At 38.9% G+C, this 25892-nt stretch overlaps 1 protein-coding gene across 1 annotated transcript in view; it reads left to right on the top strand.

Annotated features, from left to right (window-relative positions):
- LOC113068184 (canalicular multispecific organic anion transporter 2-like) overlaps positions 1-25383 on the top strand; it is a 54227-nt gene extending 28844 nt beyond the window's left edge. Inside the window, exons 16-31 of the mRNA XM_026240839.1 lie at positions 1292-1418; positions 1488-1664; positions 1834-2001; positions 2078-2261; positions 2851-2962; positions 3403-3556; positions 4747-4969; positions 7351-7661; positions 19968-20167; positions 20252-20378; positions 20551-20652; positions 20772-20918; positions 21104-21262; positions 22796-22962; positions 23588-23782; positions 24970-25383. Of these exons, the coding sequence (XP_026096624.1) occupies positions 1292-1418; positions 1488-1664; positions 1834-2001; positions 2078-2261; positions 2851-2962; positions 3403-3556; positions 4747-4969; positions 7351-7661; positions 19968-20167; positions 20252-20378; positions 20551-20652; positions 20772-20918; positions 21104-21262; positions 22796-22962; positions 23588-23782; positions 24970-25078 (2662 nt within the window). The 3' untranslated portion in view covers positions 25079-25383. The remainder of the gene's footprint in view (positions 1-1291; positions 1419-1487; positions 1665-1833; positions 2002-2077; positions 2262-2850; positions 2963-3402; positions 3557-4746; positions 4970-7350; positions 7662-19967; positions 20168-20251; positions 20379-20550; positions 20653-20771; positions 20919-21103; positions 21263-22795; positions 22963-23587; positions 23783-24969) is intronic.
- Positions 25384-25892: the final 509 nt, after the last annotated feature.

The following is a 25892-nucleotide window of genomic DNA, read 5'->3' as shown; positions in this document are numbered from 1 at the left end:
ATCACAATTAAAAGACTTAAACTACTTTCATTTTAATTCATTTAATACACAAGTTTCACAATTTGATTTGAATTACTGAAATAAATAAACGACACTTTAATTTATTGAGATGTACTTCAGCTGCAGTTTTGTGCAGAATCTATCCTAAAGCTATAAAACAGATGATTAATTTTGCTCTGAAATACATAAAGACTTAATTTAGGGTCACTTCGTTATTCGGTGTCTATATATTAGAAGCGTTTTATACTGACAGCATTGATGTTTCTTAAGGGTGTTCACACGCAAGTGGTTTCTGAACTTCATGCTTTAGAAAAAAAGTGCAAACTTATCAACGTACATTATCAACATTTCTGAGAAAACGTTTGCATGCATTTTTTTTTTCATGAATATGTGCATGTGTACAGCTAGTGAGAGACAGTGTTATGTTCAAATACAGAACAGAGAGAGAGAAAATATATATATATATATATATATATATATAACGCCTTTAAAAGTGATATAGATGAATAGTGATATGATCAAAACACAAGAAACAAGATAAGACAAAGAATAAAGTAAAATATTAAATAAAATAAATAAAAGATAAAATTATATAAAATAAAAAATATATGAAAAATAAAACAAAAATAAAATGAAATAAAACAAAAATGAAATGAAATAAAATAAATAAAAGATAAAATTATATAAAATAAAAAATATATGAAAAATAAAACAAAAATAAAATGAAATAAAACAAAAATGAAATGAAATAAAATAAATAAAAGATAAAATTATATAAAATAAAAAATATATGAAAAATAAAACAAAAATAAAATGAAATAAAACAAAAATGAAATGAAATAAAATAAAATAAAATAATAAAGTATAAAATAAGAATAAAATAAAAAAAAATATAACAAAATAAATAAAATAAAACATATGTTAAAATAATATATTATAATAAATACATTTTACATAAAAATGTATAAAAATGTATAATAATGTAAAATAAAATATAATAAATAGATATGACAAAATGACATAAAATAAAAAATCTATTAAAATAAAACAAACATCTATTAAAAAAATAAAATAAAATAATAAAATAAATATAAAATAATACAATAAAATAAATCTAGCAGAATAAATTATAAAATAAAATAAAACTATAATAAAATAAATGAAATATATAAAACAAATTAGAAACAGACAAAATAAAAACATAATGAATATAATATAGTAAAGTGAAATGATCCCAGGATGGATCCCATGGTGCAGCAGCTGAAGGTGACGAGCGTGTGGTGTGTTGCAGCATTAATGTGATGGTGCCGCAGGGCTCTCTTCTGGCCGTCGTGGGGCACGTGGGATGCGGGAAGACGTCTCTGGTGTGTGCCCTGCTGGGAGAGATGGAGAGGATGGAGGGTCAGATCTCCATACGGGTGTGTAGTTCATCTCCTGACCGGTCTGTGCTCAAGAGAAGCCGTGTCTGACGCTCGTCTCGTCTGCAGGGATCCGTGGCTTATGTACCGCAGCAGGCCTGGATCCAGAACGCCACGCTCCGAGACAACATCCTGTTCGGCAGACCCTACGTGGAGCAGAAGTACCGCTGTGTGCTGGAGGCCTGCGCTCTGACCCCTGACCTGGAAGTGCTTCCCGGAGGAGACCAGACGGAGATCGGAGAGAAGGTGCAGCTCTTCTCACAGTACATGTGTTATCTTTTAAACATGCATTCCACTGTTTATGTGATTGTATTTCCTCTTATCAACTGAAACGATGCAGTTATGCTTGTTTCTGTAAATGCGGTGTAGCTGCATGCATCAGTGTGTGAGTGTGTGTGTGTGTGTGTGTGTGCAGGGCATCAATCTGTCGGGCGGTCAGCGGCAGAGAGTGAGTCTGGCCAGAGCTCTGTACAGTGAATCAGACGTCTATCTGCTGGACGACCCTCTGTCCGCCGTCGACGCTCACGTCGCCAAACACATCTTCGACAACGTGATCGGGCCTGAAGGAGCGCTGAAGGGCAAGGTATGGCCTGAGGATGAGTGTGTGGACAGACAGTGGTCAGGAACAGAAGAAATGCATCTGTGGTGTGTCTCTCCAGACCAGGATCCTGGTGACCCACGGGATCAGCTTCCTGCCGCAGGTGGACAACATCCTGGTGATGGTGGACGGACGCGTGTCAGAGATGGGCTCCTACCAGCAGCTGCTCAAGGAGAACGGAGCTTTCGCAGAGTTCCTCAGAAACTACTCTCTGGAGGACATCATCGAAGACGAGGACATCACCGGTACACGGGACAATTACTCACAAACGGAGCCAAAATGGAGCTGATATGTGCTTTTATTGATTGATTTTAAATAATACATATTAGAAAATATGTGTTTTATATATATATCTTTCTATAAACAATTGTTATAATACATATAACAATTTATTTATATATTTATTTTAAATAGAGTAATATAAAATGTATATAATATATATTCAATATTTATAGTTTATATATATTTTTTTATTATTTATTTATTTTTATACATATTATGACATATTTCTTAATCATATATTTAGATAATTTATAACATTTTATAAGTGGGTAAAATGTAGTTGTTTAGAACAAATATTAATACATGTATTTTTAATTCATTTATTTTATTACAATATAATTATTATAAATAATTAAATATAATTATTAAATATGAGTAATTTGTATATAATTCACATATTTTTTATATGTATTTGCTATTATTTATTGCTTTCATTTTGATCTTTTTATCACTTTGACTCCTGATGGTTTTTCAGTTTTGTTGATTGACAAATATAATTTTTTTTTTTTAATGATTTGTATTCTGTGTGTATTTGTGTGGCTGGTTTTTCAGATTTGTTGGTTGAAGAGGAGGAGGAGGAGTTCCCTGAAGATGCTCTCAGTAATCACGCAGATATGGTGGATAACGAGCCTGTGGTTAATGAGGCACGCAGACACTTCATGAGGTAATCATCTATTTTTAATGTCTCTCGCTCTGCAGGTGCTTTGTCTTTGTGACTTCTGCTTTCACCAGCACTTCTCCTGACGACAAACATGGCTCTCGGCAAACGCTGCTTTTATTTTTCCTCAACTTCATGAAATTTGCATGCTGTATTTCCAGTTAAAAACCACTTAGTATCACTTTCAGTGGACGGCTGTTTTTATTCCTCTTTGAATATTTGAATATAAGCTTCATCTTTAGATGCATGTTAGAGGATTAATAAAGTTATAATGTAATAAATTACACCTGCCTTCCATAACACTACTTGGAAGTGACTATTGCTTTAAAGAGGTAGATGATGATGATGCTCTTCAGGGGGTTACAGATGTCCAGAATAATCATCTGAGCGTCTCATGAGAGCATGAGTTTTGGGCTGAGCCTGTGTCTCTCTTCTGTCTCTTGTAGGCAGATGAGCATCATGTCGATTGATCCGGAGAACCCCAAGAAAATGTCCCGGCGCCGGCGCTGCAGCGAGAGGAAACACCCGGAGTCTCCGACCGAGAAGAAGGATCCGAAGGTGGACAAGCTCATCCAGGCCGAGACCACTGAGACGGGACGGGTGAGTGACTCCAGACCAGCGCCACACGAATCTGCTTTCACAGCCAGATGCACCACTGTAACAACTGGAAAGCACACATAAAACATTACATTTAAAGCATCCGTTCTGACAGTTATTTTCAGGTTTAATTTTTAATTTCTTTATTTTTTTTTTCTTTGTTCATTTCTCTCTCTCTCTCTTATGTTTTGCAATAAAGTAACTAAATTATAAAATATGTATTGCAGATTTTATTATTATTATTATTGTTATTATTATTATTATTATTATTTTATCAAACATAAAAATAAAAAATAGGTAACTGTCCTGGTAGTTTTTCTTAATTCAAATTTTGAATTAAACTAATTTTTTTTTTTCCATGTCTGTTTTTTTCTGATAAAATAGAGAGCAAGATATTATAACATTTTTATTGCAAGAAAGTGTCAAAAAAATGAAACATGATCAATATTATGTTTTAAATTTAAACTTCATCAATATTATTTTGTTTTTAATTTTAATTTTAATTTTTTTATCTTTGTTTTTTTTTTAGATAAAATAAGCAAAGTTCCATATTTTAAGTTATTCACTTTAAAGATAATAGACATTAAAAATGTATAATACCCATCCTAACAGATTTATTTTATTTTATTTATTAAATAAAATATTTATTATGAGAAAAAAATGAATACACAAAAGAAAATATGTTGTACCCATCCTGACAGATTTGTTTAATTTCATTCTTTATTTTCTTTGCTCATTTCCCCTTTTTTATGCTATGAAATAACCAAAGCCCAATATTATAAAATATTTATTGTAAGAATTTATTTGTATAATATATATATATATATATATATATATATATATATATATATATATATATATATATATATATATATAAATTCTATAGCATAAGACATTGCAAAAGGCAGGGTTTTGAAATGTATTCAGACTTGTCCTACATTTTGGAAATAGGGATAATAAATAATTAGCCAATAGCTGGTAATAAATATAATTCTTAGTTTAATCTATTGCTCATTTTCTGAATGTCAATCACCTGCTTTTACTAACATCAACAGTTGTATGCTCTGTTTTGCTCCTTTCCATATATTATTATCAGGTTTGTTGAAAGTGCTGTTAACAGCAGGCTAGTTCTGCATCTAGAGTGACCGGTGCATGTCCAGTCTGTCTCATGTGTGTGTGTGTGTGTGTTGCAGGTGAAGCTGAAGGTGTATTGGGAGTATGCGAAGGCTGTCGGGCCGCTGCTGTCGCTCTTCATCTGTTTCCTGTACGGCTGTCAGAGCGCCACCTCCATCGGAGCCAACTTCTGGCTGAGCGAGTGGACGAACGACGCTCTGAACAACAGCATGAAGACAACGTCCACGAGGGTCGGGGTGTCCACGAGGGTCGGGGTCTACGCCGCACTGGGACTGTCACAAAGTACGCTTAGAGTCTCTGTAATCACTGAAACACTGCTCAGACCGTTTCGAGAGACAGTTCACCCAAAGATGATTCGATATTCACTGGTCCAAACACACATGCCGCCTCACAGGAAACAAAAAGGAGAAATCATTATAATAATACATCATGTCCGTTTAGAAACTGCATGTAACTCGTCAGGCTTTTGATACCTTTGTCTAAAGAAAAGACAAAAATTGCTCAAAATCTCTGTTCCCTTTCAGTCGGTCACTCTCGACCAACGAGAATGGGATATCGCTTCGATAGACCGATCTACTTCGAGTGTAAACTAAACGAGCCAGTGCACCATGGCATGCAATTATTTCCTCCAGCTGCCGCTGATCACTGCGTGAGTATAAGAGGGCAGCAGGTGTAATGCATACCAGCTTTTCGCTTCGGAGCCGAGCGTTAGTATCACTCTGCAATGCTCCCGGGAGAATGGCGACTCCATCCCCTGACGGTCCAGTTGATTTGAAGACGGTTCGGAGCTACTCAGGAAGACCTGTTTGCTTCTCAAGAGACCTCTCGCTGCCAGTTGTTCGACTTCCTGACCGAAGGAACTCTGGGCACGGACGCACTGGCACACAGCTGGCTGCGGGACCTACGCAAGTATGCGTTCCCCCAGTGAGCCTTCTCACACAGACACTGTGCAAAGTCCGAGAGGACGAGGAGCAAGTCTTGCTAGGAGACCTCCTGGGAACACTAGGTTGCTGCTGGAAGAGGTGCTAGTGAGGTCAGCAGGGGGCGCTCACCCTGTGGTCTGTGTGGGTCCTAGCGCCCCAGTGTAGTGATGGGGACACTATACTGTCAACAAGCACCGTCCTTCAGATGAGATGTTAAACAGAGGTCCTGACTCTCTGTGGTCATTAAAAATCCCAGGATGTCTTTCGTAAAGAGTAGAGGTGTGACCTCGGCATCCTGGCCAGATTCACCCATTGGCCTCTGACCATCATGGCCTCCTAACAATCCCCATATCTGCTGATTGGCTTCATCTCTCGTCTCCTCTCCATCAGAAAGCTGGTGTGTGGTGGGCGTTCTGGCGCACTATGGCTGCCGTCGCATCATCCAGGTGGATGCTGCACACTGGTGGTGGATGAGGAGATACCCCTGACTATGTAAAGCACTTTGAGTGTCTAGAAAAGCGCTATATAAATGTAAGGAATTATTATTATTATTATTAATAATAAATGATATTACAGATTTATTTTTAATTTTTTTTACCTTTAAATTAATATATTTAAAAACTATTGCAAGTCAGGTAATAATGGGAATTTCTTAATGGTCATTAAATAATAAAGTTATTTATTTAAAAAAATATATAATAAATAAACATAAAAATGTATAGTACCAATCCTGACAGTATTTGTTTTAAACATTGTTTTAAATATTCATTTCATGTAGGTTATTTTTTATGTTTTCTTCTTCTATAAAATAACCAAATCACAAAAAAAGCAGGGTTTTGACCTGAATTTAGACTTTTTAACGCGATCAATGCATAATTAATATATTTTAATAACTAATTAATATTTATAGTATTTAATGGATTCATGTGGTGCAATTAATGTTGTATGGAATAATGTGTTAAAATGATTCATGCATTTAACAAATTTTACAAATAATAACTGACTGTGTGTTTTCCATATTCAGCAGACAGGTAGTGATGATATAATATCAAATGTGGTAAAGATGATCATTTCAAGAACTTGTTTCACTGTGAGAGACTGTATCTATCTTGTCTTGTGATTGTAGAAAAGAGCAGCAGTGAGATACCTCCAGGTTCCTCTGAGATCTGGTGCTCTTGAGCATGTGTTGTTTTGGTGTGTGTGTGTGTGTGTGTGTGTGTGTGTGTGTACAGTAGTGACACTGTGTCTCCTCTGATCTCTCTTACACAGGTGTGTGTGTGTGTGTACAGTAGTGACGCTGTGTCTCCTCTGGTCTCTCTTACACAGGTGTGTGTGTGTGTGTGTGTGTGTACAGTAGTGACGCTGTGTCTCCTCTGGTCTCTCTTACACAGGTGTGTGTGTGTGTGTGTGTGTGTGTGTGTGTACAGTAGTGACGCTGTGTCTCCTCTGGTCTCTCTTACACAGGTGTGTGTGTGTGTGTGTGTGTGTGTACAGTAGTGACGCTGTGTCTCCTCTGGTCTCTCTTACACAGGTGTGTGTGTGTGTGTGTGTGTGTGTGTACAGTAGTGACGCTGTGTCTCCTCTGGTCTCTCTTACACAGGTGTGTGTGTGTGTGTGTGTGTGTGTGTACAGTAGTGACGCTGTGTCTCCTCTGGTCTCTCTTACACAGGTGTGTGTGTGTGTGTGTGTGTGTGTGTGTACAGTAGTGACGCTGTGTCTCCTCTGGTCTCTCTTACACAGGTGTGCTGGTCATGTTTTCCTCCTTTACTCTGGCTCTGGGGAAAATCCAGGCTGCACGCAAGCTGCATGAGACTCTGCTGGACAACAAATTCCACACGCCCCAGTCGTTCTTCGACACCACTCCTATCGGCCGGATCATCAACCGCTTCTCCAAGGACATTTACGTGATCGACGAGCTCCTGCCGTCCACCGTCCTCATGTTCCTGGGCACCTTCTTTGCCTCTCTGTCCACTATGATCGTGATTATTTTCAGCACACCCATATTCGCGCTGGTCACTGTCCCTCTGGCCTTGATTTACTTCTTTGTGCAGGTATTTAAAAAAAAGTTTTCACTTTTGAATTAAGTTTATTTTTCTGACCCTATTGGTCTTATAAAGTTTAAGTTTAGATTGTATTGATTTTTATACAAAAAGTCTCTCTGATTTTTCAAAGTTAAAAATTCTTGATTTAAGAATTTTCATATATTTATGCTGGTAAGCGTCATAAAAACTGAGTAGGAAAATGTTTTTCTGCAGTGTGTGTGTAGTGTATAGTAAATAAACATGAGTGGTGTTATATTAGTGTCTGCGTGACAGATCTGATGTTATCATACGCAGACACTCGGTCCTAAAGATCAGATTTTGACAGGGCCTTAGCAAAGCCGTGTCTGTCTCATGTCAGATGTCTCCCAGCTCGTACTAGAGCTTGCTTCCTGTTCCTCCCTCAACGACTGATGCCACTTCCTGCTTTGAGTTCTGCTGCTGTCTGCTCACACACAAACACACACACCCTCACACACACACACACACACAAACACACACACACACACACACACTCACAGGGACATCAGCACCCTCTGCTGATCAACAAACACACAGACACTTCTCCACTCATTATTATGAGTGACTGGATGATGCATGTATGATTTCTGTGCAGATGAGAGCAGTGCTATAGTAGAGTTATTAATCTAATGATTATATACAGTTCTTAGATCAATATCTTAGCTATTGTCACAAATTATATCTTTCTACTCATTATTTCTGTCTTGTTTTCCAGTGAATATCTAAACATTCTTAAAACAAGATTCATTCACTGGAGAAGCAAAATTACATTGTGGTTTTCATAGTTTAAAACCAGTTAAAACAAGTTTTTCTTGTTTAAGGCATAATGAATTTAACCTCTACTCAGGTGATGTCAAATGTATCTTGATTTAAGAATGTTTAGATATTTATACTGGGAAAACATGATAGACAGACAGAAAAATAGACAGACAGAAAAATAGACAGACAGATAGACGGACGGACAGACAGACAGACAGACAGATAGATAGATAGATAGACAGACAGACAGACAGTCAGACAGACAGACAGACGGTCAGACAGACAAACAGACAGAGAGACAGAGAGGTAGACAGAGAGAGAGACAGACAGACAGACAGACAGGCAGACAAATGGTCAGACAGACAGAAAGACAGAGAGACAGACAGACAGAATGACGGTCATACAGATAGATAGACAGATGACAGACAGACAGACAGACGGTCGGACAGACAGACAGACAGACAGGCAGACAGACAGACAGATGGTCAGACAGACAGACAGACAGACAGACAGACAGACAGATGATCAGACAGACAGAAAGACAGAGAGCCAGACAGACAGACAAACAGGCAGACAGATGGTCAGACAGACAGAAAGACGGTCATACAGATAGACAGATGACAGACAAACAGACATACAGACGGTCAGACGTTTGACAGACAGAGAGACAGACAGACAGACAGAGAGAGAGACAGAGAGACAGAGGGTCAGACAGACAGATGGACGGACGGATGCACGGACAGACAGAGAGACAGACAGACAGACAGACAGACAGACAGATGGACGGCGGACGGACGGACAGACAGAGAGAGAGACAGACAGACAGACAGAGAGACAGACGGATAGAAAGACAGACAGACAGACATACGGACAGAGAGACAGACAGAGAGACAGACAGACAGAAAGACGGTCATACAGATAGACAGACAGATAGACAGATGACAGACAAACAGACATACAGACGGTCAGACGTTTGACAGACAGAGAGACAGACAGACAGACAGAGAGAGAGACAGACAGACGGTCGGACAGACAGACAGACAGACAGACAGAGAGAGAGACAGACAGACAGAAAGACAGGCAGACAGATGGTCAGACAGATAGACAGATGACAGACAAACAGACATACAGACGGTCAGACGTTTGACAGACAGACAGACAGACAGGCAGACAGATGGTCAGACAGACAGAAAGACGGTCATACAGATAGACAGACAGATAGACAGATGACAGACAAACAGACATACAGACGGTCAGACGTTTGACAGACAGACAGACAGACAGGCAGACAGATGGTCAGACAGACAGAAAGACGGTCATACAGATAGACAGACAGATAGACAGATGACAGACAAACAGACATACAGACGGTCAGACGTTTGACAGACAGACAGACAGACAGGCAGACAGATGGTCAGACAGACAGAAAGACGGTCATACAGATAGACAGACAGATAGACAGATGACAGACAAACAGACATACAGACGGTCAGACGTTTGACAGACAGAGAGACAGACAGACAGACAGACAGACAGACGGTCGGACAGACAGACAGAAAGACAGGCAGACAGACAGATGGACGGACGGATGCACGGACAGACAGAGAGACAGACAGACAGACTGACAGACAGATGGACGGCGGACGGACGGACAGACAGACAGAGAGAGAGACAGACAGACAGAGAGACAGACGGATAGAAAGACAGACAGACAGAGAGAGAGACAGACAGACAGAGAGACAGACGGATAGAAAGACAGACAGACAGATGGACAGAGAGACAGACAGAGAGACAGACAGACAGACAGACTGATAGACGGACGGACAGACAGATAGTGTAGATATTGTAGATAGATAGATAGTAGGGGTGTAACGGTACGTGTATTTGTCCCGGACCGTTTCGGTACAGAGCTTTCAGTACAGTGCACGTGTGTACCGTATGACCGAATGCAATATTTTGTTTGCGGAACATAAGTACATTTTCGTGTTTCCAAACGAACATATTAAGTGGCGGAAGTCTCCGCGTTCAGCGCAAATCCCGCCCTGCAGCTGATTCTAAGGCTGGTGACACACTGCTGTGTGGCGTGAGCGTGTGTTTCTGCTGCGTGTCAGTTGCGTGACAACTGCTTCGCTTTTTCTGTGTCTTTACACACCAGGATCGTGCCTGACGCGGTGCTGGTGCGCTGCTGCTACTGTAGGTGACATAGAGGGAGACCGCCGAAAGACCAGGATCTTGTCTTCACGACAACAATATCTATACTTCATGTTGAGCATAAATATAAAGCCTACTGATAAAGGACACCTTCAAAAGTATTGACGGCAAAATAGACTATGTTTGACAGGTGCAATATGCCAGTGTGTCTCCGGACTAATGTTTCCAAAAGGCATCACGCGAGTGTGAACATCACTACAACTAGGGAAAAAAAACGATTGCTATTCAAACGCAGCTCCCGTCTGTATTTAAACAGACCTCAGCTCTTAATTCTGATCGGTCCAACGCAATAACGAAATCGGAGCAGGTCTAAAAACTGAAACTTGATGCTGCACTTTACACTTTGGAAAAGTTATATATATTTTTTTAAATATGAGCAGAAGCTGGGATTGGTAATGCTGCACTGTAATCATAGTTATTTATTTATATTTTTCATTATATTTCAATATATGATATTGGTTTTAGACTGAGAGTATTTTATTTAGTGGAGAACTTTGCAGCAGTATTTTATTTCTTATTCTTTTTTTTATTTTATATATATTTTATTAAAAAGTATTTTAAAAAAGTATAAACATTTTGGCACAATTGTTAAAAAAGTTTATTGTAATAAACAACCTGCAGTTTAATGTTTGCATTTCTTTCCCTTACTGTACCGAAAATGAACTGAACCGTGACTTTAAAACCGAGGTACGTACTGAACCGTGATTTTTACGTACCGTTACACCCCTAATAGATAGTGATCATCAAACATCAAACATTTCATATAAACTAATTCCCAGATGAAACTACACTACCGCTGTATTTTCAGCATCATTCCTCCAGTCTTCAGTGTCACATGATCTTCAGAAATCATGAAAATATGATGATTTACTGCTCAAGAAACATTTCTGATTATTATCAATGTTGAACACAGTTAATATAAAATCCTTTCTTACCAACCCCAAAGATACAAAATATAATTTCCTATTATATTCTTTTCAGTGCTGAATTTCTCAGAAGCGCAGCAGAAGTGCTCTTGTTTTCTGACTTCCACACGAGTCTGTTTCTCTCTAGATGAGGCGTTCAGTACAGTTTCAGTAGACTGACCTGTGTGCTGCCCTTCAACAGGTGCTCTGATTCTGCTCACCTGTGTACTGTGTCAGGTGTACAGTACGCTGAAGCGGCCCAGGCCACGCTCCTCCAAACGCCCCCGTGAGCATTTTTCGTGGCCACCCCCTGAGGCGAATCTTGAGCTGCTTCAGCAAAGACGTGGATACGATATACTCTGTCATTCCAGACAATATTGATATCTGGATGCACAGTAAATGTGCTGATGGTATGCTCCGCCCTCACCCCTGTGTTCCTCAGTCATAGTGCTGTTAACACTGTTCTTGTGCTGGGTCCAGGTGAACTCACTAATGCAGCATGCTAACGTGTGTTGTTGTTGTTGTTGTCGTTGTTGATGTTGTTGTTGTTGTGGTTTGGTGCGCTGATTGGTTAGTCGTGGCAGTTTTTTACCAAAACACCTTCTTGAGTTTCTGACAATGCAGAGCTTACTAGAAACATACAGTATACCACAAACCCTTGTGCTTTAGATTTAATTAATATTGTAAATTATATTAACAGTAGTAATTTCAGTGAAAAGTGTTTTTGTATTATATTATATATATTATTATTATGAATATTAACAACAACAATAATAGTAATAATACATTTTATTCTGATACTACTACTTATATTTATTGTTTATTACTGTACTGTTTATTAAACTATTATTATTAGTTTTATTATTATTGCAATAATTTATTAAATTATATAATGCTGCTGCTGCTACTACTTACTATTATTATTTTAATTAATTATGTTGGCTTGGCAACAAGCCAACATACTGTTATGCTATTTAAACTTATTTTTATTTTTATTTTTTTTATTATTATTCTTCTGAGAAAAAAATTCTGAACGCTACTCCTCCTAGGGCTTTAAAGCCACAAGCCCCAAACTCGGCAGACACCTGCGGGATAGAGGGGTGGTGTGTGCTATATCTTTTCAGAGTGATCAGACTTAAAGTTTTTTTTTTATTAATTTTTAAATGTAAAAATTGTCTGAGAAAAATTGCGCCCCTACAGTTGCAATGAGATTTAGGGGAGGGGAGCAGTCAGACGAGAGAAGAATCGCTGCTGCTCAGCTCAGGCTGTCTACACGGAGCCGACAACAAGCGAATTTATTCCTATTTAAGACATTTTAAAAACGCTATTGCACGCAATCCACACGTTAGAACACACCAAGAGCTAAATTGAGATGTTTCTGAACTGTTTAAAGTAATAACATGATATATTCGCGGCAGCCAACTGCTCGCGAGCTGGCGATGTATTTCTCTGAACACTTGAAGTCCACATTTACAGCCTTTCACATTAAAACACTGCAGCGAAACGGCACAAAACAATTAGAAGAATATATTACACACATGAAAATGAGTGTTTATATGTGCTTGTGAGATTTCTCTGTCAGTCTGAACGTCGCAGCGAATGCTCAGCGTTGCATAACATGGTAAAGCAGGGAGCTACACTAAGACCAAAAGGGTCGCAGGCATCACTGATTATTTTTGTACCTACTTATGTGTTATGCTATGATTTAATATGACCATTTATTAAAACAGAAATGTGTATTTTAAGAATACGTTTTATAACGTGCTCCGAGCATTCAACACATCAAGTTGGCTTCAGCCCAGCGCTGCGGGAAACTGATGGCGCGTGTGCACGAGAGAGAGCCGTGCGTCTCGCGGACAGGGACAGCAACACACTGACAAGCTAAACCAACATATGTTAATTATTATTACCCGATCGGATCTCATTAATACATTATGTCTCAGGCCAAAGAACCGAGAGAAAGACGAGAGAAATGAGCACTTCATCAGCAGCCCATATGACAGCGTACAGTTTATGAATACTGGAAGGAAAAAAGTCAGGACAGCCTTTTAAATTAAAACAGTGCAGCGAATCAACACAAAACAATTCTAAGAATATATTATAGAGATCAAAATGAGTGCTTGTGTGATTTTTTTTTTTTGTCTTAGGTGAAAATAACATCCATCTCTCCAGCTTCAGAGGACAGTGGTCGGTAGATCGGTCAAATCAAGTACACGATTACTTCAAAATTCATAATAGCTTGACTTGAGAGTTATTTAGTAATTAATGTCAGGAGTGCAAAATAATAAATCCGTATTATGCAACATTTTGAATAGAAATTCACCACTCATTCATATTGAGTTACATATTTGATTAGTACAGGTGTTAGGGCTCATTAATAATTTATTTCTGGGCAGAGAGCAGTAAAAAGGACGAGACAAGAATCACGGCTGATCAGCTCAGTCATTGTCTAAATGGAGCTCACAACGAGCGAATTTATTCTTCTTTAGGACCTTTTTAAAACATGTTATTACTTTAAACAGTTCAGAAACATCTGAATTTAGCTCTTGGTGTGTTCTAATGGGTAGATTGCGTGCAATCGCCGATATAATTTAATTTGAAAAGGTCTTAAATAAGAATAAATTCGCTCCCTTGGTCGCAGCCTTGGTCTGCGCTGATCTTCATTTACAAACACGTCATTAAAATGAACTGTAACTCCATGAATACACAACGAAGAGACATGAGAGATATATCTATAGAAAGCTTGACATGTTTACTTTTAAACCAAACAAGTGCTGCCGAACAAATATTCTGTGATAAAGTAATCCATATCAAAACAACGCAATGTCCTTTTTTCACGTCTAATGTGTATGGAAGGCCAAGAGGGTCAAATATACGTGAAAAATCAGCGGGTATTTAACGTGTATTTCACGTGTTAAATACACGTGAAGTAAACGTTAAAAATCAGTTTGAAGAGGTCAATGTCATTGGCTGCTGAGGACTTGGGTCAAACCACTTCTGTGAGCTTAGAGGGCTGTAGGCTGCCATTCATAGACAGGCAACCACCATTTAACATGCTATAGATCAGCTTATTCAGCCTTATTATTTAGTCTTTTTTCTTTTCTGTTTTGTATAGCCTATAGAAATAATATATTTAAGTTTCAGTTTTATGAAATATTTATTTTATAATAAATATTAATAAACATTTTGTGGTGATAGTATAAAGTTTATAAAAGTTACAGTATTTTGTAATGAAACAGTACTTTTTGTTTAGCTCTTGACACGCCTAAGTATACTATAAATAGTGTCCCTTCTTAAATTTTTCAGTAATGTGTGATAACTTAAAATATGTTGTTAGTACTATTAAAATAAGATTAAATTGAATGGTATTTAGGAGATTATGGTTTTTGCATGACTTTTTTTGCATTCAGCTAGACAACCCTGTCTTAGCTGTTATCATAGCTTAGGCTTTTTATTAAAAAAGAAAACAGCAATGGACCATGGAAAAAGACTGTTGCAGGTGTATTTTTTTATTTACATTACACTTACATTTATTCATTTAGCTGACGCTTTTATCCAAAGCGACTTACAATTGTTATATATGTCAGAGGTCGCACGCCTCTGGAGCAACTAGAGGTTAAGTGTCTTGCTCAGGGACACATTGGTATTTTATGGTATTATTATTTTATTTTTTTGCAGCGGGGCAACTCAAGAATGTTGGGCACACAAGTACTGTGGCTCTTTTGCCCCATGGCCAAGATGGCCAAGCCAACATCAAAGTTAGTTCACTAACTTTTAATTCTAGTTAAATATTGCAATAAATTATAATTATTATTTTTAATATTAAGAATAATATAATCAATTATTATTAATATTAATATTATTGTTATATAATTGAACAAATTATATCAATAATGTATGATGATAATAATTATTATTATAAAAAATTATATGGATTTCTTAGTATTTTGGCGTATAGTAAACAGTATATTTTCTGTAGTGACAGCAGCACTTTGTGCACAACTTTATATTACATATTATTAATGAGATGAGATCATAAATGATAACATATGAGAATGATCAGTTACTTTTGGAAAGTATTGAAGGTGGGTGAAGAACAGCCTTTTACTGTAGAGTAGAAGTTAATTCATTCGTCCTGTACTGAACATGTTTCTCTGTGCTGTATCTCATCATCTCTGTGCTGTACGCTCCTCTAACACTAACAGTGTAGCTCTCAGTACTACAGGACTCCTAACTTGTACCTGACATGTAGTTATTTTAATGAAAGAACTGAGGCACAATAAGAGTCCTCGATTTGATGGTGTGTCCCGCTGTTAAAGCAATCGTTCAGCCAAACATTAAAATGTGTTCACCCTCTGATCATCTGAGATCAGGATGAGTGTGTGTCTTCATCAGGTTTGGAGAAATGTAGCATTGCATCAGTGTCTCATCAATGGATGCTCTGCAGTGAATGGGTGCCGTCAGAATGAGAGTCTGATAAAAACATCACAATAATCCACAGCACTCCAGTCCATCAGTGAACATCTGGAGAAGACAAAAGATGAAACACATCCAGCATTAAGATGATTTTGCTATTGATAATATTTTTTTTATTTTGCTATAATAATGATAATGATGTTTTTTGATCTAGTCTTCCGTGATTGTCCAGATATTTTATGTAGTAAACCTCAGATCTCTCACTGCACAGCTCTATCTTTGTCTTGCACCCGTCCTGATCATCTTATGATTCCACACACAGTCTCTCTTTTACATATCGCTTGGGCTTCTATATTTTCTGTGCGATGACTGAGCGAATCGCTTGTCGCATGAAACCAAGAAATCTAATGTATTCTTTTAAATTCTCACTGATTTCATTGTACAAAAACAAACTAAAACCAAACACTACAACATTCTGATGGCGTTTGATTCCATAGATGTGAACATTGTTTTGAAATATTTGATGTAATTCATGTCATGTATTCTGAAATAGTGAGGATTCTAGAAACGACACTTTTAAAATTACAAATCAAACGTGATGTGGTTTGTCTGAATGAAGGAATGTTTCGATCAAAAGTGCAGCAAAAAAAGATAATATAAAAAAAAAATGCTGTTATTTTTACATTTTCAACATTGATGATAATCAGAAATGTTTCTTGATCAGTAAATCATCATATTATTCTGATTTCTGAAGATCATGTGACACTGAAGACTGGAGGAATGATGCTGAAAATACAGCGGAGCATCACAGAAATAAATTATACTTCAACACAGATTCACACAGAAAACAGCTGATTTACACTAGAATAATATTTCACTATTTTTACAGTATTTGTAATCAAATAAAGGCAGCTTTGGTGAGCAGAAGATGTCATGATTCTGCCCTCGTGTCCTTGATTTTTTCCTAGTCTTGAGGCAGGATCATGACAGACCCGTGTTTTGTGTACAAGCACATGGCCTTGCCTTTGGGCCATGTGCTTGTGTTGTCTCGTTCCCTTGCCCCGCCCCCCTTGTTAACCTAGTCGTGTCTTGATTGTCCCATCTGTGCCACCTGTCGTGTCTTGATTGTTTCCCCTATTTAGGTCTCCTAGTGTGCTCTGTCTTGCGTCGGTTCATTGTGTGTGTTACTTATGTGTTTCTCAGATGTGTTCTACTTATGTGATCGTGTGTGAGATTGTGCTGTACCCTCTGAAGTCCTTGTATTACCGTGAGTGTTTGTAGTTAGTGTCAAGAGTTTGTTTGTCTTATCAATCCTGCCCTGTTAAGTTGTTTAGTTCCTGCCCTAGCTGTTGTTTTCCCCCTCGTGGGTTTTGTTTTCCCCTTTTTGTATTTAATAAACCCTTTGTGTTGAGAATCCCTGTCTGCACCTGAGTTCCTCCCTTACCAATACCTGACAGAATGAACCGACCAAAAGGGAACTCAGCAGACAGGAGGCAATACTGGATGTTGTCAGCCAGCAAGCGAGATTGTTTTGAGGGCTCTTGCCTTGTGGTGTTCCGGGGGACCAGGGGAGGTCGTTCCGGAGCGAGCGGGCGAGAGGAGGAGCCCCAGAGGTCCCCACCTACCCAGCTGCCAACGGTTCCAGAGGGTCGTATCCTGGCCGTGGCCACTCTGGGGGATCAGGCACATCCCTCACCGAGTCCTGAGGTGCCTCCCACACCCGTCGGTCTCCCCGGGAAGCGAGGGAGACGGTTATCGTGGGAGTCCGCCTCGGAATCGTCGGAGTCAGCCCTGCCAGAGACCGAACTCCCCCAACCCGCCTCTGACCCAGCTGTGGTCTCTGCACCGCGCCCAAGGAGGAAGAGGAGGAAGAGGGGGCCTGCCGGTCCTGTGACCCCGTTTCCTCCCGTGCCAGCAGCGGAGAGCGCTGGTGTGCCCGTGCCAGCAGCGGAGAGCGCTGGCGTGCCCGTACCAGCAGCGGTGGGCGTGCCCGTGCCAGCAGCGGAGAGCGCTGGCGTGCCCGTGCCAGCAGCGGTGAGCGCTGGCGTGCCCGACCCAGCAGCGATGAGCTTGCCCGAGCCAGCAGCGGAGAGCGCTGGCGTGCCCGAGCCAGCAGCAGTGAGCGTGCCCGAGCCAGCAGCAGTGAGCGTGTCCGAGTCAGCAGCGGTGAGCGTGTCCGAGTCAGCAGCGGTGAGCGCTGGCGTGCCCGAGCCGGCAAAACAGAAAGCCGTATTCAAGTCTGCAGTCGTGAGAGCGGAGGAGAGAGCCGCGGCCGACTCTGCAGCAAAGACTCTTGTACTGTCTGTCTCATCTCGTAAGGAGATGCCAATTGTCCTGGCTGCTAAAGCCTTTTCAGATTATTTGTCTAGTCTTGTCCGTATCCTAGAAGTCCCCGTCAGTCCTGTCTTGTCCTCAGACCCTGTCCCCAGAAATCCCGAGTGTCCTGATGTCGTCTCCCCGTGTCCCGTAGATGTCGTCTCCCCGTGTCCCGTGAGTGTTGCCCCGTGTCCTGCTGATGAAGTCATGTATCCTGTTGATGTGGCCCCGTGTCCCGTAGATGTCCCGTGTCCTGTTGTCCCCCCGTGTCCAGTGGATGTTGCCCCGTGTCCCGTAGATGTCCCGTGTCCAGTAGATGTTGTCGTCCCGGGTCCAGTAGATGTTGTCGTCCCGTGTCCAGTAGATGTTGTTCCCCCGTGTCCAGCTGTCGTCTCCCCGCGTCCCGTAAGTCTTGCCCCGTGTCCCGTAAGTGTTGCCCCGCGTCCCTTGTCTGCTCCTATCATGTCCCCTGTCAGTTGTCCCGAGACCCCTCCCCGCCCCTCACCACCCAGACCTGCCCGTACCCCCCGTCGTCAGCCTTCGTCCTGTCCTCCTAAAACTCCTGCCCCACCCACTCACCCTGGTCTGTCCCCCATGAACTTTGTGGTCCCGCCCCCTCCCCTTCCCTGTTTGTTTTTTTTGATTTGTCACCCTAACCCTGCCGTCGTGTATTCATGTCTGCCTTTGTTATTATTTGTCATGTCTTGTTGGTTTGTGTCGGTGTCCCAGTCTGTCATGTCAGTCGTGTCCCGTGTTTGATGTTCCCTTGAGGAGCGTCTGGAAGCCGCTCCTTAAGGGAGGGGTTCTGTCATGATTCTGCCCTCGTGTCCTTGATTTTTTCCTAGTCTTGAGGCAGGATCATGACAGACCCGTGTTTTGTGTACAAGCACATGGCCTTGCCTTTGGGCCATGTGCTTGTGTTGTCTCGTTCCCTTGCCCCGCCCCCCTTGTTAACCTAGTCGTGTCTTGATTGTCCCATCTGTGCCACCTGTCGTGTCTTGATTGTTTCCCCTATTTAGGTCTCCTAGTGTGCTCTGTCTTGCGTCGGTTCATTGTGTGTGTTACTTATGTGTTTCTCAGATGTGTTCTACTTATGTGATCGTGTGTGAGATTGTGCTGTACCCTCTGAAGTCCTTGTATTACCGTGAGTGTTTGTAGTTAGTGTCAAGAGTTTGTTTGTCTTATCAATCCTGCCCTGTTAAGTTGTTTAGTTCCTGCCCTAGCTGTTGTTTTCCCCCTCGTGGGTTTTGTTTTCCCCTTTTTGTATTTAATAAACCCTTTGTGTTGAGAATCCCTGTCTGCACCTGAGTTCCTCCCTTACCAATACCTGACAGAAGAGACTTCTTTCTAAAAAACAAAAATAATATGTTTTATTGTAGGACAGATAAAAGTTTTTGGCCACCATAAAATAACTTGCATTCTCATTTAAGACATTTTCTCTTGTCACAAATCATTAAATCATGGATTTAGTTAGTAATAAACTGACCGAACATTCCTAAAGAGTTCAGACAAACCTGTAATATTAGGTCCCGATAGAAATAAAGCACCATTTTAAAGCTTTAACTGAAAACTTCAGCTAAATCTTGAATGATGTGAAAGTGTTTTCTGAATCCTCACTCATCTGTGTGTGTATGAATACTGAATATGTTGAATAGCAGATGTTGATTTCTCTCCCTGATTTCCTCTCTAGAGGTTTTATGTAGCCACGTCTCGGCAGCTCAAGAGACTGGAGTCTGTCAGCAGGTCTCCGATATACTCTCATTTTTCGGAGACCATCACAGGCACTAGTGTGATCCGCGCCTACGGCCGAAACTCTGCCTTCGTTCTCTCGAGCGACATGAAGGTGGATGAGAACCAGAAGAGTTACTACCCTGGGATTGTTTCCAACAGGTCGGCATGTTTTCCTTCTTTACTGTGTGCTCCACAGAATAACTGTGGCTCAGTGGTAACAGTGTTGTGTTGGGATGCAAACAGGTGGTTGGGGGTTCGCATCGAGTTTATCGGTAACTGCATCGTGCTGTTTGCTGCGGTGTTCGCTGTGATTAGGAAGGAGAGTCTCAGCGCGGGATTGGTCGGTCTGTCTGTGTCTTACGCTCTGCAGGTAAAAACACTCTCATTATGAACCGTATACGCACAGAGTAATTCCAGCTTTGATCACACAAAGAAATAACAGATATTCACATAGAAAACAGTTATTTTACATCGTAATAATATTTTTGATCAAACAAATGCAGCCTTGGTGAGCAGATGAGATGTATTTTTTTGCTGAATAGGTCACTATGTCCCTGAACTGGATGGTGAGGATGACCTCTGACCTCGAGAGCAACATAGTAGCAGTGGAGAGAGTGAAGGAGTATTCAGAGACGCCGACCGAGGTACACATTCACTATCATCCTCATTAATCAGTTTCTTAGGATTAAACCGCTGATTTTACCTTGCAACAGACAGCGAGAGTGAACTTTACTGACATGTGGAATGGTGAAATGGTCCGTAGGCTCCGTGGATAGTGAAGGACAGACAGCCTCCTCCAGACTGGCCTCCGAAGGGGAACGTGGAGTTCGTAGACTACAGCGTGAGATACCGCGAGGGACTGGACCTGGTGCTGAGGAACATCTCGCTGGAGGTCAGAGGAGGAGAGAAGGTGAGGAGCGGCATATATATATATACGATTATTGTTGTGCCAAATGTGAGTTGTTTAATGTCTGTGTGAGCGTATGCTGCAAACGTACTTCCCCTAAAGGGAAATAAATAAACTGAAGCAGTAAATGCTATCTATCACATTCAGTGACTGTTTCTGTTTCTGTATGATGATCTATGGCTCTGCAGATCGGTATCGTTGGACGAACGGGTGCTGGGAAGTCCTCCATGACTCTTTGTCTGTTTCGTCTGCTGGAGGCGGCGGATGGACACATCGTGATCGACGAGGTGAAGATTTCTGAGATCGGCCTTCACGACCTCCGCTCCAAACTCACCATCATCCCTCAGGTCAGGCTCTTGGGTTGGGGTAAAGCATCTGTTTTAAGTTAAGCACAGCTTGGGACTGGTGTTTACTGCTGTATTAGCGCTGCGCTCATGATGGCTCAGCAGAAAAACCTCATTGATGCCACAGCACCTTCAGACTCACAAAACACTGCTAATTAGCCTGCTATAAGATAATGGCAATCAGATTATTAACATTGGACTTTTTTCCCATTTTTTGTTTTCTCTAGTAAAACCAGTTCTTACCAAAATGCTGCAGTGTGTTTTGAACTTTTATTCATCTTTTTTTTTTTTTTTTTGTGCAATATTTACTATGTATAATATGTATATATTAATGTAATTATATGTTCTTTTGGATTCGTTTGCATTGATCGCTGTAAATTGTGCTGATTAAATAATTTAATTTTAATAAATAAATTTTATATTTCTTTCAATAAGTGACTCATTTAACTGTGACATATTACATTTCATAAACAAAACAGCATTAATTAAATATTGAGTTTAATAAAGTTAAATATAGATGCTCTTCCACTTGAGCTACAGGAACACTGTATACTATAATTAATTTGCATTCAATTTGAGCACTAAATTGTGCCACTTATATAACTTAATTTACATAATTAATAATTTATAGTTTATTATAATTTAAATATTATTTACCGCAGGTCCGGATGCGCAACCAAAATAAAAAATGCATTATATAAATATGTTCTGACTGAGCATTTGCGTACCGACATGGTTGACAGCTTTTAATACACAATTATAATTTCATATCACAAACTGTACAATATAAGTTTTATTTTCAACCTGAAAGTATAAATCTAGGCTATGCCCAGCCGTTTTCAAAGCACAATGCAAAACTGTGACTGACGCTCTTTAATCAGCAGCGGCGCTAAACCCGGAAGTGCGGATACTTACTTGCCTGCAACCCGCCAAAATAAAAGTCTGATGATTTTAAGTTTTAATATGAAGAAAATGCTTTTATTTATTTATTTTATTTTTAGAGACTTTTATCTAAAATGACTTAAAATTGGGGAATACATAAAACGATTCTTCTTAAAGAGGCAAACAAAGAAAGTAGTAGTAAATATTAAAATGTATTTTTTAAAGTTTACTATAAAATAAATGTATTTGTATTTAATACTAGAACTGCCTTTTTATAATATTATCACACACTATTATTTAGTTGATTTACAGACAATACAGCATCAGTTAAATATTATGTTCAATAATTTAAATATATATTTTTTAAATCCAATATATGTTAATGTTGTTAATTTTATTAATTTACTTTATTAATTTACAGTCAATAGCAGGGAATTGTGCTGGTTATTTTATTTAATTTAATTGAATTTATTTTTTACTAAATACTAATTTTAACAATTTGTCCCATCAACTGTGCCACTCTAATTATCGTTGAGTTTTGCCATTCACATGAATTCATGTTGATGATAAATAAATGCTGTTTTTCTCAGAATGTAGATGTATTGTGAATACACACATTGAACAGTGTGTTGTGTGACTGATGTATGTTTGTAGGAGCCCGTCCTGTTCTCCGGGACTCTGAGGATGAACCTCGATCCCTTTGAGAAATACAGCGATGAAGAAGTGTGGAAAGTGCTGGAACTCTCTCATCTGAAGAAGTTTGTCAGCAACCAGTCGTCCAAACTGGATCTGGAGTGCTCCGAAGGAGGAGAAAACCTTAGGTACAGTTAGAAATAACACAGCAATATGGGTGTGTGCACATCACTATATATTCTCAAATTTTTATATATATTCTCTTATTTTTATTTTTTTATTTTTTTATTACTTAATCAGTATGGAACAAAACATGGTAAAGGTTTTGGCACTTGCTGTGTGAATACATTAAAAACATCATGGACATGATTCGAAAAGGTTCAATGATCTTTAATATCACTGACACTTCGCTGTCAAAACTGACGGCATTGGATGCAAATAAGAAGCAAGTGTCATCTAGTAGAGACTTGCGCCCAAACAAAATGTCATCTTTTTGTGATATCAACTTCAAATTTGGAGCACAACTTGTTTAGATTAATGGCTTTCATTTGCATGCAGTTTTAGTGTTAAACATGTTTTTTTGTTTGTTTGTTTTTTCTGTATTTTTCATAATAATAAACTTCTCTAACTTTTTTAAGTTTAACTCTTGTAATAATCTGGCCAAGTGTCTTCTTTAAAAAGAGACCAATACTTAAGTCCGTGCTCCAAAGCATTCAAGATTTAGAGCTCTTTAAATGGGAAATGTAATTTGTCTGTATTTAGCTGTTAGCGTGTTTTATTATGAGCGTATGAACTGTGTGTGTGTGTGTTCAGTGTGGGTCAGAGGCAGCTGGTGTGTTTGGCTCGAGCTTTACTGAGGAAGACCAGGATCCTGGTCCTGGATGAAGCCACAGCCGCGGTTGATCTGGAGACGGACGATCTCATCCAGTCCACCATTCGCACGCAGTTCGAGGACTGCACCGTGTTCACCATCGCTCACAGACTCAACACCATCATGGACTACACCAGGTACCTCTCGTTTCTTACTCTGTTCCAGAAATACTGCCTGTTTTGATGGAGCAGGTCACACTTTCTCACAAAATGTGATGCACTTTGTAGCATTTTTGCTTTTGATGACCATTTTACAACTATCTGTTCAATGCTCTTATCACAAGTATGAATGATCTCTACTTTTCCCACTTTTTTCAGATTTTAAGTTAAAGTATAAATTTGGAAAACTTCTTTTTGTCATTTTTGACATTTGACTTGTGTTGTTTTTATAAGAGCATTGAATCTGGTTTGAAAAATCTTAATTCTCATATATAGTTATTTTTGCTTTAAGTTTTTATGACATTAAACATTTTAATACCATTGATACCTAATTGTTGTCATCAATTTCAGTTTCACAAAAAAAAAAAAAAAACTTATTAGACCAACATAAGTATAAAAAGTCAACTCTATTTTACTGAAGACAAGTAAACAGTCAACAGTAATTGCAAGTTTAGTCCAATTCTGACTTTATTTCTCAGAATATAATTAATTCTGGGGGTGATTAATTACAACAAAAAAAAAGATATTTTGGGGTGGAGTATCCCTTTAATTTCTCATAATTATAAATGTATATATATCGCAATTCTGACTTTATTTTTCATAATTATATGTTTCTACATTGTAATTTTGACTATTTCTCAGAAAAAAAAATTATACCATGCAATTTTGATGTTTTTCTCAGAATAAGGAGTTTATTTCTCAGAATTTCACATGAATTAATGATTCTGAACAGTATTTTATGTCTAATCTCTACTTTTTCAGCTTTCTTTTGCAGATTGCAGGTGCAAATCGAATACTCCTTGAATCTCACAATTACGTCAGAATTGCTACTTAATATTTAATCAATATATAATTCTGAGAACAAGTCAGAATTGCATGTGAAAAAAGTCGGATAAAAAGTGGCAATTACCTTTTTTCATTGTTTTATTCAGTGATGTAAAGAGCAGCAAGAGATTTTCTCTCTTTTGTGGTTTGACTGACATTAATGATGCACTTTAAGACTGAATGCACGGATCTAATATACTGAACACGTGTTTGCATCTTTCTCAGCTGTTGATATTCACTTAAGACATAAACACCTGTGTATACATGCAAAGATGGACAGTGTTTCTCATAAGGTGTGTGCACTGGTATTTCACCCAGCTCTACTGTTGTTTCATTGACAGAGTGCTGGTTTTGGACAAGGGCAAGATTGCAGAGTTCGACACGCCGACTAACCTGCTCGCTCAGAAAGGAATCTTCTATGGAATGGCTAAAGACGCGGGTCTGGTGTGAGCTCATACGCTGTAAACCGCAGTGCCTTCACACAGTCACACACACAACGCCAGTGAATGTAATGTGTCTCTGTTTTTACTGATGCACCCAGGATCTTTGGATGTTTTTATATTGTTGCTATTATTATTATTATTATTATGTTTTATGACTACAGTGCCACTGTTACTGATTCGTTTCATGATGAATCAGTCTGTTTTTGTACTGGATTATTTAAGTTGTTCAATAGGGAAGATTTCTGCTCAGTTACATGTGTGATTCTTTTTGTAAACTAAAATCTGTAAAACCTTGAGTTCTGTTACCAGAATTGGAGTATTGTTGCCTTTATTAAAAAAAAAAAAAAAAAAAAAAAAAAGTAATACTGTTTTTGTGTATTTCGTAAGTTTTGTGTTTTTATTGCACTCATAAGCCTTTATTTTCAGTGAGCTGATATATAGCAGGAAATTGTGCCACTTATATTTTTTTCTAAATATTAATTTCATGTTTTTTTTAAGTGTATTTCTATTTAGAATGTATTATTATTTATTGATATATTATTTAATAATTGTAATATTATTTTTCTCTGACAGCTATAAATTAATAAACAATACAGCATGATGATAGTGAAATTAAAAAAATGCATTTATGCTAGCTATAAATTATAATTATAATTTAATTTTGTTGCATTTATAAAAAAAAGTAATACTGTTTCTATGTGTATCTTGTGTTGTTTTTCACTAGTGTGTGACCAGAGTAACGTCATAAACATTTATTTTAGCAAGAAATTGTGCCACACACACACACACACACACACACACATATATACATGGCACAATTT

This window comes from Carassius auratus, linkage group LG37M, assembly GCF_003368295.1.
Source record: "Carassius auratus strain Wakin linkage group LG37M, ASM336829v1, whole genome shotgun sequence".
NCBI lineage: Eukaryota > Metazoa > Chordata > Actinopteri > Cypriniformes > Cyprinidae > Carassius > Carassius auratus.
The sequence above is the reverse complement of the archived record's forward strand: the minus strand, read 5'-3'. Positions and strand labels throughout refer to the sequence as shown.